The 16,464-nt window shown below is 53.0% G+C and overlaps 1 protein-coding gene across 1 annotated transcript; it reads right to left on the bottom strand.

Moving 5' to 3' along the window:
* Nucleotides 1-2,280: 2,280 nt before the first annotated feature.
* Nucleotides 2,281-16,103, bottom strand: DGKE (diacylglycerol kinase epsilon). Its single transcript, XM_007663770.2, has 11 exons — nt 15,648-16,103; nt 10,041-10,200; nt 8,880-8,999; nt 8,024-8,167; nt 6,744-6,901; nt 6,091-6,142; nt 5,770-5,883; nt 4,952-5,023; nt 4,216-4,343; nt 3,578-3,689; nt 2,281-3,110 (listed from the first exon to the last, which is right to left on the bottom strand). Exons 1-11 carry the CDS (start codon nt 16,088-16,090, stop codon nt 2,907-2,909), a joined length of 1,707 nt encoding a protein of 568 aa, XP_007661960.1. The 5' UTR covers nt 16,091-16,103; the 3' UTR covers nt 2,281-2,906.
* Between the last annotated feature and the right edge of the window lie 361 nt (nt 16,104-16,464).

Below are 16,464 nucleotides of genomic sequence, written 5' to 3'. Positions count from 1 at the left end.
GTAGATACAAGGTAGCCAGGTTGGACACATCCCCCGTCCCACGTGGGGCTCACACTCTTAATCCCCATTTTACAGTTGAGGGAACTGAGGCCCAGAGAAGTGATTCGCCCAAGATCACAGGGCAGACTAGTGGTGGAGCCGGGTTTAGAACCCAGGTCCTTCCGATTCCCAGGCCCGGGCTCTATCCACTGGGCCACGCCGCTTCCCAAGGGCCACGTCACCTGCGATACGGCCCTACCCACCGCCGCCAAATCGGGGACTTTTAGCAGCTCCGCAGGGGGAAGGGGGCTCCGCTCACGGACCTCTACTTAGGGCCAAATTGGCGGGGCTGGGCTCTGGCTGTGACTGAGGACCCGTGGCCGACCCAAGAAGCTCGTCGGCGGCCTCGGGCTTCGTTGTGTCAGGGCTGGGCCGCCCTGCCCGATCCATTTCCCGTCACCGAGGAGGCAGAGCGGGGCTGGGGGCGGGGCCGGTCCGGTTCCATTTATTCTAGGCAACCAGGCCGGAGGAGGCCATCAGGAGCCGGGCAACTGGACTTGGATGATGGTTCCGCTGCCCCGGGGACCAACTTCCAGGAGTATAGAAGCTGTAGGCCTCCTAAAAAGTCCTGACTGCTGACGGGTGGGCCCTCGGGACGCCCACCAGAAGACGGTGCTTATTTGGCAGAGAGCCCCAAGCTGGTAAGTCTGAAGCAAATGGGGCTAACGGGGTCCACTCTCACTGCGGAAACCCACGCATCCAAAGATCTTCACTGCTAACACGGAACTAAGGGTCATCACGGGATTTTGTTACCCAGGCAGCCCCTTTCAATGACACGACAGAGAAGCCAAAATCTAAACAAATCGGCAGGTCGTTCTGGAAACGGCCACTTTCGTGCTAGCGCCACCGACCCCTTGCCCATTGCCAGGAACTCCTTCCCCACTGGTACCTGACAGACGGCCACTCCCCCTATCTTCAAAGTCCTCAAACCCCATTTCCACCAGGAGGCCTTCCCTGATTAAGCCTTCACCTTCCCTATCTGTCTGCACTTCTGTGCCACTTTGACTCTTCGCTCAGCCTACACAATTGGCTCGAGAACTCTTAGGCATTTTGACTTTCACCCCATCCCCACAGAACTTACGTACCCAACCGTCGGTAATTTATCTTTACGCCTGTCTCCACCGTCTGCCTGTCTGGAAGCTCCTTGCAGGCAGGGATTTTATCTACCCGCTCTGCCGTACTCTCCCAAGTGCTTAGTACAGTGCTCTGCCCACAGAGAGCGCTCAGTAAATACCACCGATGGACAGACCCCTCAAGCTTCACGTTAAACTAGAAGGCCCCGAAGCCCCGGGCAACCGGAAACGCTGCTGAGGCGACCACTGTCCCCGTGAGCCATTTCTGGGCCGGACTGAACACCAAGTGGTATCCGGGACGGAGAACGATGAAGTCTTGGAGCTAAATCGTTCCGCCAGCATTGACGCCATTCTCACTTGACCTTGGCTTTGCCGGGTGGGAAGTCTGAGGAGAATGGTGACAACGGGTACCGCAAACAGTTGTTGGGAGAACTGAAACGAGATAAGCTCAAAGGAGGAGGTCAGAGGCCGCCCGAAAGCCAGTCCACAGACATCTCGGCTGAGAGCTGTAAATCACCTGCAGCTGAGAGACCCACGTGGCGCCCGGCCATCCGGAAAAAGGGAAGAGCAAGAGACAAGGTGGCAAAATGGAAAGCGGCACCTGGCAGTACAAATTGAACAATGCCCGGCACAAGAAAGGCCGGTCTGAGGGTCGCTGCCTTTCCAGCCTTTCCAGCCTCACACGCAACCAAAAATGAACCTTCAGATGTTTCAGAAAATGCTCCCTCTCTAGCTCCCAGATCGTTTCTGCAGACTGTCTGCCCTTCGCCACATGGGGCACCTCTGTTTGCCCACTTGCCTGTGGCACTCGGTGCCCGGGCAGGAACGTGACGGGCAGGGGTGAGAGCCTCGATGACAGACTCTGCCACAGAGAAATCCTGAAATGGAATTTAGTTGGCTCACGTTGCTTGTGGGCCGAGGGAAATCCCCCATGAGCCTAAAATAACCAGACCGGTCTTACCTAACTTTAGTGGGGTGGTGGTTTTTTGTTTCTTTAACGTTTCGTGTGAATTTGAGTTCGGCATCATTTTGGCCACAGAGAGACCCTGGTGGACTCTGGGGTCTGCGCCACAAGGAACGGCGGGACGAGGCAATGCGGGGGGCCTGGGAAAATGCTCTGTGCAGGAAAAGTGTGAGCAGCGCTGGAGAATTCTTGAGAGCCTTCAGCCCTGGCTTAGGTCGTCCCTTTTAGAGGCGGTTTAAAAAAAATGAAAAAGTTACAACTCACCTAGACTGAAAAGTCAGAGAGAAAAGGAAGGAGGACCTCGGTTTTCTTGGCTGCGGGTCGGTCTACCTGAGGGCACCCGGGGCGAAAGAGTGAGAGCGTAGGGTTCCAACTCTCGCCCTGGTGGGGCACTTCATCGCGGGCCTGGTGGCGCTGACCGACATATTCCGGATTCGCGGGAACTCGGCGTCGATGTCTTGCAATTCGAGAGACGGTGGCCGACTCTGCCCCGGTCCCCGGCCCGGAGAGAGGAGTCGCTGGCCGGCAGAGCCGGTCCCGACCCTGAAGATCGCCCCCTCTTCACGGCGACCCTGATCCGGGGCCCTGGAACCGCCCGTCGCGAGACCGGCCGAGCCTCCCCGGGCCCCGCGGCATCGCCGGGGGCGGCGGGGGTCCCGCCCCCGGTCCCACTGGCCCCATCGCTCCCCACCGTTTCCAGCCCGGCCCCGAGGCAGCCTCCCCCACCCCGTCCCCGGCCCAGAAGCGGAGGTCTCCAACTCCTCGTGGCGCGAGCTCGGACTCCTGGTTAAGGCGGACGCCCCGGACGCCCCTCCCCGGGCCGGCGGGGCTCACAGCTCTGGGCGGTCCGGCGCCGCCGCCCTCGGGGACTCCGGTTCCGAGGCGCTGGAGACGTCGTCGTCGTCGTCGCTCTGCTCCCCGGGGTGACACAGCATGAGGGCGTGGGTCTTGTGGGTGATGGTGACGGTGCACGGGCCTTGGGCCCAGGGCTCGCCGTCCACCTGCATCGGCATCTCCGAGCTCTTCAGGATCAGCTGAGAGGCACAGACGGGGCCGTTAGCCACCCCTCGCCGACCTCAGCCGGACTCGGGGAGCACCGGGCAACGCCACTTGGGCCGAAGCGTCGAGGAAAGCGACGACGACGACGGGAAAGACCTCCCGCTGGGGCTGCTGCCATAACAGCCAACGGCCACAGCAGTAATAACTGGGATATTTGTTAAGCACTTGCAACGCGTCATCCGCTGTCCTAAGCGCCGGGGTAGACAGAAGACGATCCTATGGGACACGGTCCCTGTCCCACGAGGGGCTCACAGTCCAAGGAGAAGGGAGAATAGGTCCTCCGTCCTCATTTTACAGAGGAGGAAGCTGGGGTCCAAAGAAGTGGGCGACTTGGCCCAGGTCACCGAGCGGGCGGGTGGCGGAGTCGGGCTTAGAATCCAGATCCTCCCCCACCGTGACTCGCGGCTTGCACTCCTACCTCCGGGCTGCCTCTCTTACTTACTCGGACGGTGTGGGCCTGCCCTATCCGGACCGGGTTGGCCAGTTTCACTTGGATCTGGGCACAGTGGAAAGAGCCGTACACCCCGACCACCTCCAGCAGACCGTCGTCATGCCTAGAAAGGGGACAGAAAATCGGGACGATGCGGGACCGGGAGAGTAAACCACAGACGGATTTTTCTGCCCATCCCTTTGGTCTCCCTCGAGGTCTGGCACACAGATCAGTATCACGCAGAACTGTCTGGCAGGGAAACACTAACGATATCCGGCACTTACTGTGCGCTAAACACTGGCAAAGATTCAGACTCATCCTACGGGATGCAGTCCCTGTCCCACACCGGGTTCCCAGTCAGAGGGAGAGAACAGGAATCTTGTCCCCATTTTACAGAGGCGGAAACTGGGGCCTGGAGAGGTTAAATGACTTGTCTAAGGTCACGCTGCAGGCGAATGGAGGAGCTGGGATTAGACCCTGGGTCTCTCGACTCCCAGTCCCGCGCTCTCGCCGCGGGGCCACGCCGTGCCCCATTTGTTTTAAGGAGCGAAACTCGCCGACCCGAGACTCCGAAGGCCGGAAGTCCGGGCAGCCGGAGAGGAGACTTGGCAAGAGGATGCAGGGAAAGGGGCAGGCCTGAGCCGACCGACCTGGCAAGGGGGTAAGTCTCGTCGCCCATCCCTTCCCACAACCGGCAGCCGCCGCCCCAGTAGCCGATGTTGAGCACGATGATGCCTTCCAGGTTGGGCAGTTCTACTCTCTCTCCATCCAATTCTAGCTTTAAAGAGACAGCACGACGACGAGTCAGTCGGCACGGGACCCGCCGGCCACAGCCGCCCTGGCTCCGGTGCCCCCTGCGGGTGTGGTGAGCCTGCAAACCGCTACCCCCGCGTGCCGGCCAGGACGCCGGGGAGTCCAGACGGGGCTGCTGTCGCGGTTACGGCCCTCGGCTCCCGAGGACTCAGTAGGAAAGGGCTAAACCGGGCACGGGCCGTGAGGCCGGGCAGCCGGTGAGTAGGGCTCCTCCCGCCAGACTGCGCTGGGGAGGCGGTGAGCGCCGAGGGGATGCTCTTAGGACCCAAGAGGGAGGTCCTAGACCGTGGGAAGCGGACGGGACCCAGGCAGCCCCTCGCCCCCCACCTCCCTGGATCCAGGCCCCACCGTCTTCTCCCCGTCTTGGGACACTACCGGACCCTTCCTCGATCCCATCCCTGTAGGCTCCCGGGATCCCCTCCTCCCGCCTGCCTGATGCTGGCGGGCAAAAAGTCTAGAACTCTAGTTCCGAGGGCGCTCTCTCCTTGATGGTGGCTCGGAAGGTCCCCTCCTTCCAGGGAGTGGGGCGCGGGGGGAAAACAAATCAATGCAGGAAGGGCACGGAGGTCTTACCTCAACTTTCTTATTCAGGTCTTTACACTCTTGAACTAAGCAATCTTTGGTTCCGTAAAAGAGATACACAGCCTGGTGCAGGAGGAAGAAAATGGAGAAAGATGGCGGTGTGACAAAAACCTGACAGGAGCTTTGACAGCCAGGAGATCAGAGCCAAAGGCATGACCCCCCAGGTTATAATGATGGCATTTATTAAATGCTTCTTTTCTGCTCTAAGTGCTGGGGTAGAGAGGAGACATTCAGGTCGGACACAGTCCCCTTCCCCACCTGAGGCTCACGGTCTATGAGGGACAACAGGCATTTTATCCCCATTTTACAGATGAGGAATGGAGGCCCAGAGAAGTTATGTGTCTCGCCCAGGATCACCCAGCAAGCGATAGGCAGATCAGGGACTAGAACTCGGGTCTCCTAATCCCCAGTCCTGCGCCCTTTCTATTCGGTCACGCTGGTAAAGCAGAGCTGGTTACGGAGACTGTTAGCCACAATCTGTCCTTGAATTTGTTTAGCATTTGGGGTGAAGCACATTTCAAGTTTCCTTTTAAATCACTAGAAATCATATGCTACCGTCCAAGGCATCGAACTTGATTAACCTTCTCCTTTTCGGTTAAATCTCTGATTTGGTCACCCTCCTTGAGTGACAGAAAAGTAGGACAACCGTCAACTATTTCGACATATGAGTTCGGTGAGTCTCCACGTTCACGGCTGTCAAATACAGTGGAGCTGTTTATTTGCCTATATTTTCGGTGGTAAGCAGGATATGTTAATATGTAAGCAGGATATGTATGTGATATGTAAGCAGGATAGTTAATCCAACGCACCTTATTAATAATTCTGCTAGAAAACAGAGATGGTGTCTTCTCACGGTGAGTGTGAAAATTGAGAGCCATCAGAGCATCGGGGCCAATGGAAAAATAGTTGTTCATGGTCAACACCTGCAAAAAGAAGTGCAGAAATAGATCCTGCCTCTCGGGTCTGTGCTCTTCCACCGGGCCACGCTGCTCCTCCCCGAAGGCAGGGAGAGAATCTCGGGGCTCTGGCCCATGCAGACAATCCCAACGGTAACGACGCCGCTGACACCGAAGACATTCCGAAATGCAACGAGGTGGTCCAAACCCGGGCAATGAGGATGATGATCTTACCTTTGGCTTTCTTAAATTGTAGTATCCTTTCTTGGTCACCTGAACCTTCCACCTGAAAAATGAGGAGACAGTCTTTGACCAAGTCCAGAAACAAGTCACTCCAATCTGAGGATGGTCTCAGGGGAGGAGTAGCCCTTCAATGAGCTGCCCCAAGACACTCCCAGGAGTTCATCCATCGCCTGATCTTAAGGCTGGGTGGGGCTGCTGGTAATAAGAATTAAGATGATATTTTGGGAGGCAGGAACAATAATCCCAGTGGCACTGAGGCAGCATGGCCTAGTGCAAAAAGTGCTTGGTTCTGGGCCCACGGTCTAAGAGGGAAGGAGACAGGTATTTTATCTTCATTTTACAGAGGAGGAAAATGAGGCGCAGAGATGTTACGTGGCTTGCCCAAGTTCACTCAGAGCAGGGTCTAAAAGCCGCGTCTACTGGTCCTCAGTCAATCAATTGCACTTAGGGAACACTTACTGTGTACACAGCACTGTACTAAGTGCTTGGGAGAGTACATGTAGGAGTCGGTAGACACATTCCCTGCTCACAATTGGTGTACTTCTGCACTCGCATGCTCTTTCCCCTTTATTATATTCCTGCATTTTCTAATCAAAATAAGACTGCAGAAGGTGGGGGTTTGAGCTCTGAGCAGTGCTACTTACCGGTCCAGTTTAATTTCGTCCGCTTCCATGACGTTCCTTAAGACCTGCTCCACTGGGATTTCGCCAGCATAACCAGCCCCCCAACCCAGGGTATTGGACAGGTCGTTGCCTGTGCCCAGCGGCAAGACTGCCACGTGGGGAATGAACTTCTCCTGCCCCTGGAAGAGAATGGACACGTCTCGGAGTCTCCCTGACCAGACACTGAAGGTAAGAAAATTCAGACACTGAAGGTAAGAAAATTCACACACCAAAGCAATAAGGCCAATGTCACCAACCCACTCTCCCAAGCACTTGAGTGCAACACTCTGCACGCAGCAGCAGCCATCCAATACGGTGCTCTGCCAAGAGTAGGTGCTGAGTAAATACTACTGATGGATTGAGAGGGTGCTTAGTACCGTGTTCTGTACAAGTAAGCGCTTAATAAATACCATTGACTGATTCCCCAATTAAGCCCTCTTTTCCCTGACTCCCTCTCCCTTCTACGTCGCCTGTACCCTTTGGATCTGTACCCTTTGGGCCCTTGGCATTCACTCTACCCTCACCCTCACAGCCCTTAAGCACATATCCATAATTTATCCATATTTGTAGCCATCTCCCCCTGTAACTGTAAGCTTCTTGTGGGCAGGGAACCTGTCTACCAATGCCATTGTACTGTACTCTCTCAAATGCTTAGTACAGTGCTCCGCTGTAGGCGCTCAATAAACACCACTGATTGATCGATAGAGGCACTTGGTCAAGGAGAAGAGGAGGGATTAAAAATGTAAGCAGATTTCACCCCCACCATAGTCTGCTGCTTGTATTGCACAAGTTGGCAACTGCTTCAGAAACACATATTTAACTGACCAGGATGTATCTTTCCGGATCGATGAAAAACCAATCCCAATCCCAATTTCTAAAGATAGATCTATTCTGTTTGATTTGTAATTTTTTTAAATATCTGGTGTTTGTTAGGGGCTTATTATGTGCCAGGCACTGAACCTAAGTGCTGGGGTAGATAGCAGTTTATCAGGTTGCACACGGTCCATGTCCCTCTTGGAGCTCACAGTCTTAAACCTCATTTTCCAGATGAGGTAACTGAGGCACGGCAAAGGGAAGTGACTTGCCCAAGGTCACACAGTGGATCAATGGCAAAGCTGGAATTAGAACACAGGTCCTCCTGTCTCCCAGGCCCTTGCTCTATCTGCTAGGTCACGCTGCCTAGCATCTGAAACCTTCATTTGAACTATCCCGATGTCTACCGTGACGCGTCTCGTGTCCTAAGAGATAGCCAGAAAGAATACCTTGAGCTTCATCTCGTCCACCGCGTCCAGGACCCAGCCTACCGTCCCGTCTCCTCCACAAACCAGCACGCGGGCAGAATTGGGCGGGAGCAGAGTGCAGAGCTGCAGAGCTTTGATCGGGGGAGTCTTGCTCAGGTCAAAAATCTACAGACAAGCGGAGAAACAGACAAACAAGATTTTTCAGAACTGAAAATAAGTGGGATTTCCAGGTTGGTTCTACTTATCAAATTACAGATGGGAGGAGCGCAAAAAGTAATCCAGGAGATTGCTCAAATGATGAATCAATAATAAGTATTTACTGAGCGCTTGCCAGGTGCAGAGCACTGTTCTAAGCAGCTGGGAGAGAACAATACAGTGAGAGTCGGTAGATACGGTCTAGAGGGATTAGAAAACATTCTTTAGCTTTATTATTTCCTGAGGATAAAATCAAGAACATCTAAAACAGGCACTTCACTTTCTTGCCTATTTTATATGTCCAAGAAATGAGTGGTTTGAAAGCTCAATTATGAGTCACTTTTAAAAGGTAGATTTTGCTTGCGGCTTGATGAGGGATCACTTGACATTTCTGGTGAAGTGCTGGGGGAGAATCCAGAATCGTCAGATCAGGCATAGGACCTTGTTCCACAAGGGACTCGAGGCCTAAGAGGAAGGGGGATGGCAGTCTGTCCTCCTCATTTTACAGATGAGGAAACTGAGGGTCAGAGAGGTTAAGTAACTTGCTCCAGGTCACCTAGCGGGCCGGAGACAGAGCTGGGACTGGCACTGGGGGTTCCAACCGTCAGGCCCGTGCTCTTTCCACACGAGGACGGGCTACCTTCTGGGATAAAGAATAATGAGAGATTTCTGTCAAAATTACCTGGACGGGGTTTAGCAGGATCTTCAGTTCTCCCAACAGTATCTCCCCCATGTTATTTCCACTCCGAGTGTTAGCCAGGATTATTATTGGGGTCCACTGTTTTCCAAAGGGGGATGCTAACTACAGAAAGATAGAAATGTGGGAAGGTATGATATACAGAAAATGGGCAAACCAGATCTGTTCCACAGTTCAAGTCTACAGCCAAGTACTCTGCTAAACACCGGGGTAGCTACAGAGGATCGGGTCAGGCCGACTCCCTGTACCACATGGGCCTTGCAGTCTAAGGGGGAAGGGGAACAGGCCTTTATTCTCCGTTTTACAAAAGAGGGAACTGAAGCCCAGAGAAGTCAAGTGACTTGTCCAAGGTGACACACCAGACAAATGATGGAGCCTGGATTAGAACCCTCGTCCCTTGACTTCCTGGCCCTTGCTCTTTCTACAAGCTCACACAGATACCCTAGAAAGGAATTCCTTTCTTCTAGCTCGCAACCATTTTTTGGTAAGAATTACTGCATTTAAAAAAGCGGATTACTAATGCGGACTTTCTTCACATGGGTAGTGTGAATTGTAATTGAATTTTCTGATGTGTAAGAGTGACGCCAAATTTAACACAGAAAGGGAGAGCACGATAATTCCAGTCAAGTACACACGGTTTAACTGACAGAACTGCAATGTATTTGTTTAAATCGACACAGCCTGAAGAAGCACCATGAGCCCCATTATCTTGACCTTTATGCCTATCAAATTAATAATATAGTGCTAGACATTGTTTTAAGTGCTCAGTAGAGAAGTTGAGAAGCAATACATCCCTCCCCTGCCTGTCGGGAGTTTACAATCTAATGGGCTGACGGACTAAAAATGATTTACCGAGAGTGAAAACCAGAGGAAAAACAATGGTGAGGCAGAGACGAGGTTATTTTTCCACTCTAGCTTTATACATCTGAATTATGTCCAAAAGTTACTTTAAAGACAAAATTTAGAAACTATGTAAAAAGAATAATTACCTTTCCATAATCAGTTATTTTGCCTTTTCTCATATGCTTAATGGAAGTTAGGTAGCCGGAAGAGCATTTTTTTTTTACTCTAGCTTTATATGTCTGATTTATTTTCAAGTACCACTTTCAAGACTAAATTTAGAAGCCATGGAGAAAGAGTAGTTACCTTTCCATAATCAGTTATTTTGCCTTTTCGCATGTGATGAATGGAGGTTAGGTAACTTGGTGGAATGATGAGATTTTTAAATTCTCCAAATTCACATTTTTCATTCCTTAAATAACTTTGCATACAATCATCATGAACTGTTTGCTGACACCAGATGCACCTGAGGGAGGGAAAAAAAACGCTTTTTAAAAGTCCAAAGTTCAAAGCAACATCAATCCATCGATGGTATTTGTTGAGCGCTTACTATGTGCAGAGCACTGTACTAAGCACTTTAAAATAATGATGATAAAATAATAAATGTTTATTATGTGCCAGGCACTTTAACTAAGCTCTGGGGTGAATACAAGCAAATTGGGTTGGACACAGTCCCCGTACCAAAAGGGGCTCACAGTCTTAATTCCATTTTACATATGAAGGAACCGAGGCACAGAGAAGTTAAGCGACTTGCCCAAGGTCACCTAGCAGACAAGTGGCGGAGCCAGATTAGAACCCAGGTTCTTCTGACCTCCAGGTCTATCTCCTATCCCACTAGGCCCTCCTGCTTCTCTTAGCAGCGTGTTAAAAGCGCTCAGTGCTTTTAACCCGGGTCATAACTAATATTTATACTTATTATGGTATTTATTGTTTCCGACGGGGTAAAAGCCAAGATGGTAGGACGCGGTCTCTATTCTTACAATTGTTCATAAACTGGAAGGAAGGGAGAGCGGGAGTCTTAACCCCACTTTGCAGATGAGCAAAGTAAGGGCCAGAGAGGTTAAGTGACTTGCCCAGAGTCACACAGCAGGCCAGTGACAAAATGGTGTCTTTGACCAACAGAGTGAAGTATGGACTTGAAGTAGAGTGACTTGAAGTGTGAAGTGAGGTGTAATAGAGTACTTGAAGTGAAGTGGAGACGGGAGGCGGGGACATCTCGGAGGAAGCAGCGGCCCCTGGACCAGAGTCGTGGCCGTTTGGTTGGAAAGGAAGGGAAGCAGTCAGAAGGGGTTCAGCGTCAGTGTTTATGGAATTCAGCACTCAACATCGAGTTACCTAAAACATGAGGTAAATAATGATACCTTTCGCATCAGTTGTTGCGTTTCATCCTGATAACATGCCCCATTGGGGAAGGGAGCTATTATTAAGCTCATTTTATAGATGAGCAAAGGGAGGCACAGAGAATTTACCTGATTTGCTTAGATCTCATTTAAGGCCAGGAAACGAACAGTTCTCTCAGGCATCCGTGCTCCTTATGTGTTTCCTTAACTACAACCCCTGTTCATACTCGATTCCTCGTTTTGACAACATCCGCTCCACAGGGTGCAGGGGGAGATGGCTGATTTATTGATGAAATAGAAATGGCTCCGCCCTTCTCCTGCTGTGTGACCTTGGGCAAGTCACAACCTCTCTGAGCCTCTGTTTCCATATCTATAAAATGGGGTAGAACACCCACTCACCCTCCCTCTCACAGTAAGTCGCGAGACCCACGTGGGCCAGGGGCACCGATTGATTCGGCCGATTTGTCTGTACCCCAGTGCTTAGTATAGCGCTTGGCTAAAATAATGCTATGGTGATGAACACCATCCTCACTTATTAAAGGTCATCCAGGGAAAACTAGCATGAGAAAAGTGTCCTTCATTCTTCTTCTCCCTTGGCTATCCAGGGCGATAATGAATAAGACGACTCTTTAAGCCATACACTACGAGGAAAAGAGAAGCAGCACGGCTTAGTGGCTAGAGCACGGGCCTGGAAGTCCGAGGGACCTGGGTTCTGAAGCCGTCTCCCCCACTTGTCTGCTGTGTGGCCCTGGGGAAGTCATTTCACTTCTCTGTGCCTCAGTTCCCTCATCTCTAAGATGGGGATTGAGACTGTGAGCCCCATGAGGGACCAGGACCGTGCCCAACCTGATTAGCTTGGAGCTACTTCAGTGTGTAGGATAGTGCCTGGCACGTAGTAAGCGCTTAACAAATACCACTAAAAACCCCCAGCAAGCTTGAATTCAAAGCCAACAGAACCGGCCACTACAAAGAACACAGAGAAGTTCCTTCAAACCAGGTCTTTCATTCCTCCTCTCTTCTACAGATGCCCCAGCAAGCAGGAGATGCCAGTGGAGGGCGTGTGAAATTATCGGTGGAAATTAATCACCTTTGAAAGTTCCGCGTCTGGACAGAAACTCCAACCCCTTGTGCTTTTTCCCCCCAAGACCTAGAGACATCAAAGTGATCGGAGCAAAAGCTCTACATGGAAATAAACAGGGCAGTAGCTCAACAGTTTATAAGAACCACTTCCTGAAAGAAGCATCCACTCCTATCTAAAGTTAGACAAGTACTTCAATTATTTGTAGGAAGTGATCGTTTTAGGAAATCTAAAATGAGTCACCACCCTCTGAATCTACTAAACTGTCAGTTCCTGGGGAAATCATTTTTTCATTTTAACTATCTTAATACGTGCCACCACCTTCCTCTTCTCCAGCCTAATTCCAATTTGCCAGGGCCAAAGCTTGCCTTTTAAGAGGGCCGCGAATGCTATTTTGGGACCTCCCTAGTGATCCGGCTCTCTTTAGGGCAAGAAAGGTCACACTCTACGTGAAAGGAAAAATACAACCCAAGCACTGTGGGTGTTTTTTTTCCCCCCCACAAGTGAGATAATTAGACACAGTCCCTGCCTTGCCAGGGACTCACGATCAAATCCCAAATCTCTGCGGAAATCTGACTTCGGGAGCCTATTTTTTATTTCAGATAGCCGAGATCTGTGAGGGGTCTCTGCCATACGACCAACTTAAACAGTTCTGCCAATCTGATACGAAGAGAAGAAACGGTAAAAGGGTGAGGTGTCCCCACTCTGTCTGAGCAGGCATCACGCCGTCCCTTCGGAACAAGCAGCTGGCACGTGGGAAAAAATCCATTGGTCCAATTTTAGCCCAAGAGCAAAACTGCAGCCACCGAAAGGCTCTGTACTCGCCCCGTACACAGAGCCCTGCCTTTATGGCAGGAGGGAGAGCATGGCTCTGGGAATCAGGAAACCCGGGTTCTAGCAGAAGTTCTTTCTGGAGCTGAGTGATGTAGGAGAGGGCTATCTACGTGTTGCGGAGCACGCTGCGCTCCTGCCTGCTCGTTGCACGGCGGGCCCGGGCGGTAACAGGCCGGGGCGGGGCCAGAGAGTGTAAGCGATGCTGGACAAGCTTCCGGCACGGTGATCGGGTCTTCCATGTCGGATCTTGGGCCAGGGGGCTCATCCATCGTCCCTAAGGGGAGAGAGTTCATCCCTAGCCTTGGAAATCCTGTCCGAGTGATCGCAGATCAACCGGGCCCTCTTCCGTGCGGCAGGCTGGACAGCCGGCAGCGTTCTCTATCCTTAGCGACAGCTAGCTGATCAATCAGTGGTGTTTCTCGAGCTCTTATTGTGTGTGCACAACACTGTACCAAACACTAACGGTGCCTGGCCCGCTGAAGCTAGGTCTCACTTCTATCCGACCCCGCTGGGAAAATTCCTTCCGTCTCTAATGACCACAGCAGAGCACGCTTGAGGGATGGTCTCCGAGAACAAGGCAGGAAGGAAACGAGGTTCGTTTACTAAGAACGGAAGGTTGAAAAGTTCCCCGGGGGTGGGAAGGGGAAGGACAGATTGCCTACTGCCCTTTGTCTCAATATTTTCCTCCGCGTCAGGCTCCAGCCCGGCCTCAGCGCTTAGAAGATGAGTCACGCCAGTTAAGCAGCACGGGCCCGGGAGCCGGGAGACCGCGTTTCTAATTCCAGCTCCTCCGCTTTTCTGCTGTGTGACCTGAGGGAAAGTCACGACTCTTCTGGGCTTCTGGTCCTCATCTCTACAGTGGGGATTAAAAACCTGTTCTCTCCCGGGTTTGGACTGTGCGGCTAACGTTTAGACTCGGGTCCAACGGGATGGTGTCGTAATTTCCACGGCATTTAGCGCGCTGCTCGGGCACGCTGTCAGAAGCAGCACGGCCTAGTGGATAGAGCACGGGCGTGGGAGTCGGGAGGACCTGGGTTCTGATCCCGGATCCTCCACTTGTCTGCTGTCTGTCCTTGGGAAGTCACTTCACTTCTCTGGGCCTCAGTTCGCTCACCCCTCAATTCAAACTGACATTAGAACTGTGAGCCCCGTGTGGGTCAGGGACTGTGTCCAACCTGATTAGCTTGTCTCTGCCCAGCGCTTAGAACAGTGTTTGACACTTAGTAAGCGCTAAACAAAGACCGTATCATCATTATTACCACAAACCACTATTACCGTGGTCATTATCACAGCAGTGAGGGGTCTAGGGAAGCAGCGTGGACTAGTGGAAAGAACCCGGGTTTGGGAGTCAGAGGACGTGGGTTCTAATGCCGGCTCCACCCCTTGTCTGCCGTGTGACCCTGTCACTTAACTTCTCCGTTCCTTGGTCACCTCCTCTGTAACGTGGGGATTAAGATGGTGAGCCCCATGAGGGGCAGGGACTGTGTCCAACCCGATTACTTTGCATCTCTCCCAGCGCTTAGAACAGTGCCTGTCACACAGTAAGCGCTGAACAAATACCCCAATTATTATTACTGTTATCATTATTAACAATCTAAGCAGGCTGGCAGGATACAGACACGGACATATAGACCCCTCCCCTCCCTCCTGGAGAAGCAGCGTGGCTTAGTGGAAAGAGCCCGGGTAGGTCGTGGGTTCTAATCCCGGCTCCGCCACTTGTCAGCTGTGTGACTTTGGGCAAGTCACTTCACTTCTCTGTGCCTGTTACCTCATCCGAAAAATGGGGATGAAGACTGGGAGCCCCACGTGGGATATCCTGATTTCCTTGTCTCTACCCCAGCTCTTAGAACAGTGCTCGGCACATAGTAGGTGCTTAACAAATACCATAATTATTATGATTATTATTATTACCTCCAAGTCCCCGAGCAACAATAATAATACTAACAGTAACTGTGGCGTTTGTTAGGTGCCTACTGTGTGCCGGGCACCGTACCAAGCGCTGGGGTGGATACAAGCAAATCGGGTCGGACGCAGTCCCTGTCCCACGTGGGGTTCACAGTCTCGATCCCCATGTGTGACTGTGGGCAAGTCACTTAACTTCTCTGTGCCTCAGTTACCTCGTCTGTAAAATGAGGATTAACTGTGAGCCTCACGCGGGACAACCTGATCGAGGTTGGTATTTGTTAAGCGCTTATGTGCCAAGCACCGTTCTAAGCGCTGGATTACCCTGTATCTACCCCAGCGCTTAGAACAGTGCTCTGCACGTAGTAAGCGCTTAACAAATACCAACATTATTATTTTCCAGATGAGGTCACCGAGGCCCAGAGAAATCAAGTGACTTGTCCGAGGTCACGCAGCGGACGAGTGGCGGAGCGGGGATTAGAACCCATGACCCTCTGGCTTTCAGGGGCGGCTTCTAGCCGCCTACCGCCATCCTACCGAGAGCGAGAGAGACGGACCCCTCCCTGCCCCTTCCAGGTACCTGTCGTTGGAGAGGGAGAGAGAGACAGAGAGACAGACACGCATCCCTCCTCGCCCCTCCCGGGTACCCGCGGTCGCAGAGCGACCATCAAAGCAGGCCGGCAGGACACGGGCACACAGACAAACCCGCGTACGCACCCGGAGACCACCCCCCTCCGGCCCCCGCCCCCCAAGGGGTACCTGTAGTCGCAGAGCTTGGGCTGGTTGCCGCACTGCTGCTTGCAAACGAGGCAGTGGCTGCAGAGGGGGACGTTGCCGCGGATCCACCGGTGGGCCGCGTCGGGGACGCCGCCGGGGTGGGCCTTGAGCATGATCTCCTTGCAGGGGAAGCGGCGGTCGGCTGGGTCCAGGCAGCCTTCGTGGGCGCACAGGCCGCAGCAGTGGCAGAAGGCCCCGCGGAGGATGTGCTGGGCGCACAGGCAGCAGTAGGTGGGCTGGCCGAACAGGTCGGCGTCGTGCCAGGCGTGCTGGCTCTGGCGGAAGATGTCCTTGCGGAGCAGCTGCCTCCTGGACCTGCGGACGCTGCACCACAGGGTGAGGAGCACGGGCAGCAGCACGGAGCACAGCGTCCACAGCACCAGGCTCTGCTCCGCCAACACCCCCGCCGGCTCGCCCCTCTCCATCCCGCCGCCGCCGCCGCCTGCAACCGTCGGGACCCGGGTTAGGCGCTTACTACGGGCCGGACTCTGTACTGAGTGCGGCGGGGCAGCGGGGCTCAGGGGAAGGGGCCTGGGAGTCGGGGGTCACACGGCCCACGGCTGTGTGACCTCGGGCAGCCCACTTCACTCCTCTGCGCCTCCGGTACCTCGTCTGGAGAATGGGGATTGAGACTGGGAGCCCCAGGGGGGTGAGCGACCGGCTCCGACCCCATCACCTTGTATCTGCCCCAGCGCTTAGAACAGTGCTCGGCACATTCATTCATTCATTCAATAGTATTTATAGAGCGCTTACTATGTGCAGAGCACTGTACTAAGCGCTTGGAATGGACAAATCGGTA

The sequence above is a fragment of the Ornithorhynchus anatinus genome, chromosome 15, assembly GCF_004115215.2.
Source record: "Ornithorhynchus anatinus isolate Pmale09 chromosome 15, mOrnAna1.pri.v4, whole genome shotgun sequence".
In the NCBI taxonomy this organism is placed as follows: Eukaryota; Metazoa; Chordata; class Mammalia; order Monotremata; family Ornithorhynchidae; genus Ornithorhynchus; species Ornithorhynchus anatinus.
The sequence above is the reverse complement of the archived record's forward strand: the minus strand, read 5'-3'. Positions and strand labels throughout refer to the sequence as shown.

Excerpts from the sequence above, each read along its gene's own strand:
- DGKE (XM_007663770.2), bottom strand. The coding sequence starts at position 16,090 with ATGGAGAGGGGCGAGCCGGCGGGGGTGTTGGCGGAGCAGAGCCTGGTG. Across the intron at positions 8,168-8,879 it reads TCCTGCTAAACCCCGTCCAG|ATTTTTGACCTGAGCAAGAC; the intron begins GTAATTTTGACA and ends GCTTGTCTGTAG. Across the intron at positions 5,024-5,769 it reads CTAGCAGAATTATTAATAAG|GCTGTGTATCTCTTTTACGG; the intron begins GTGCGTTGGATT and ends CTCCTGCACCAG.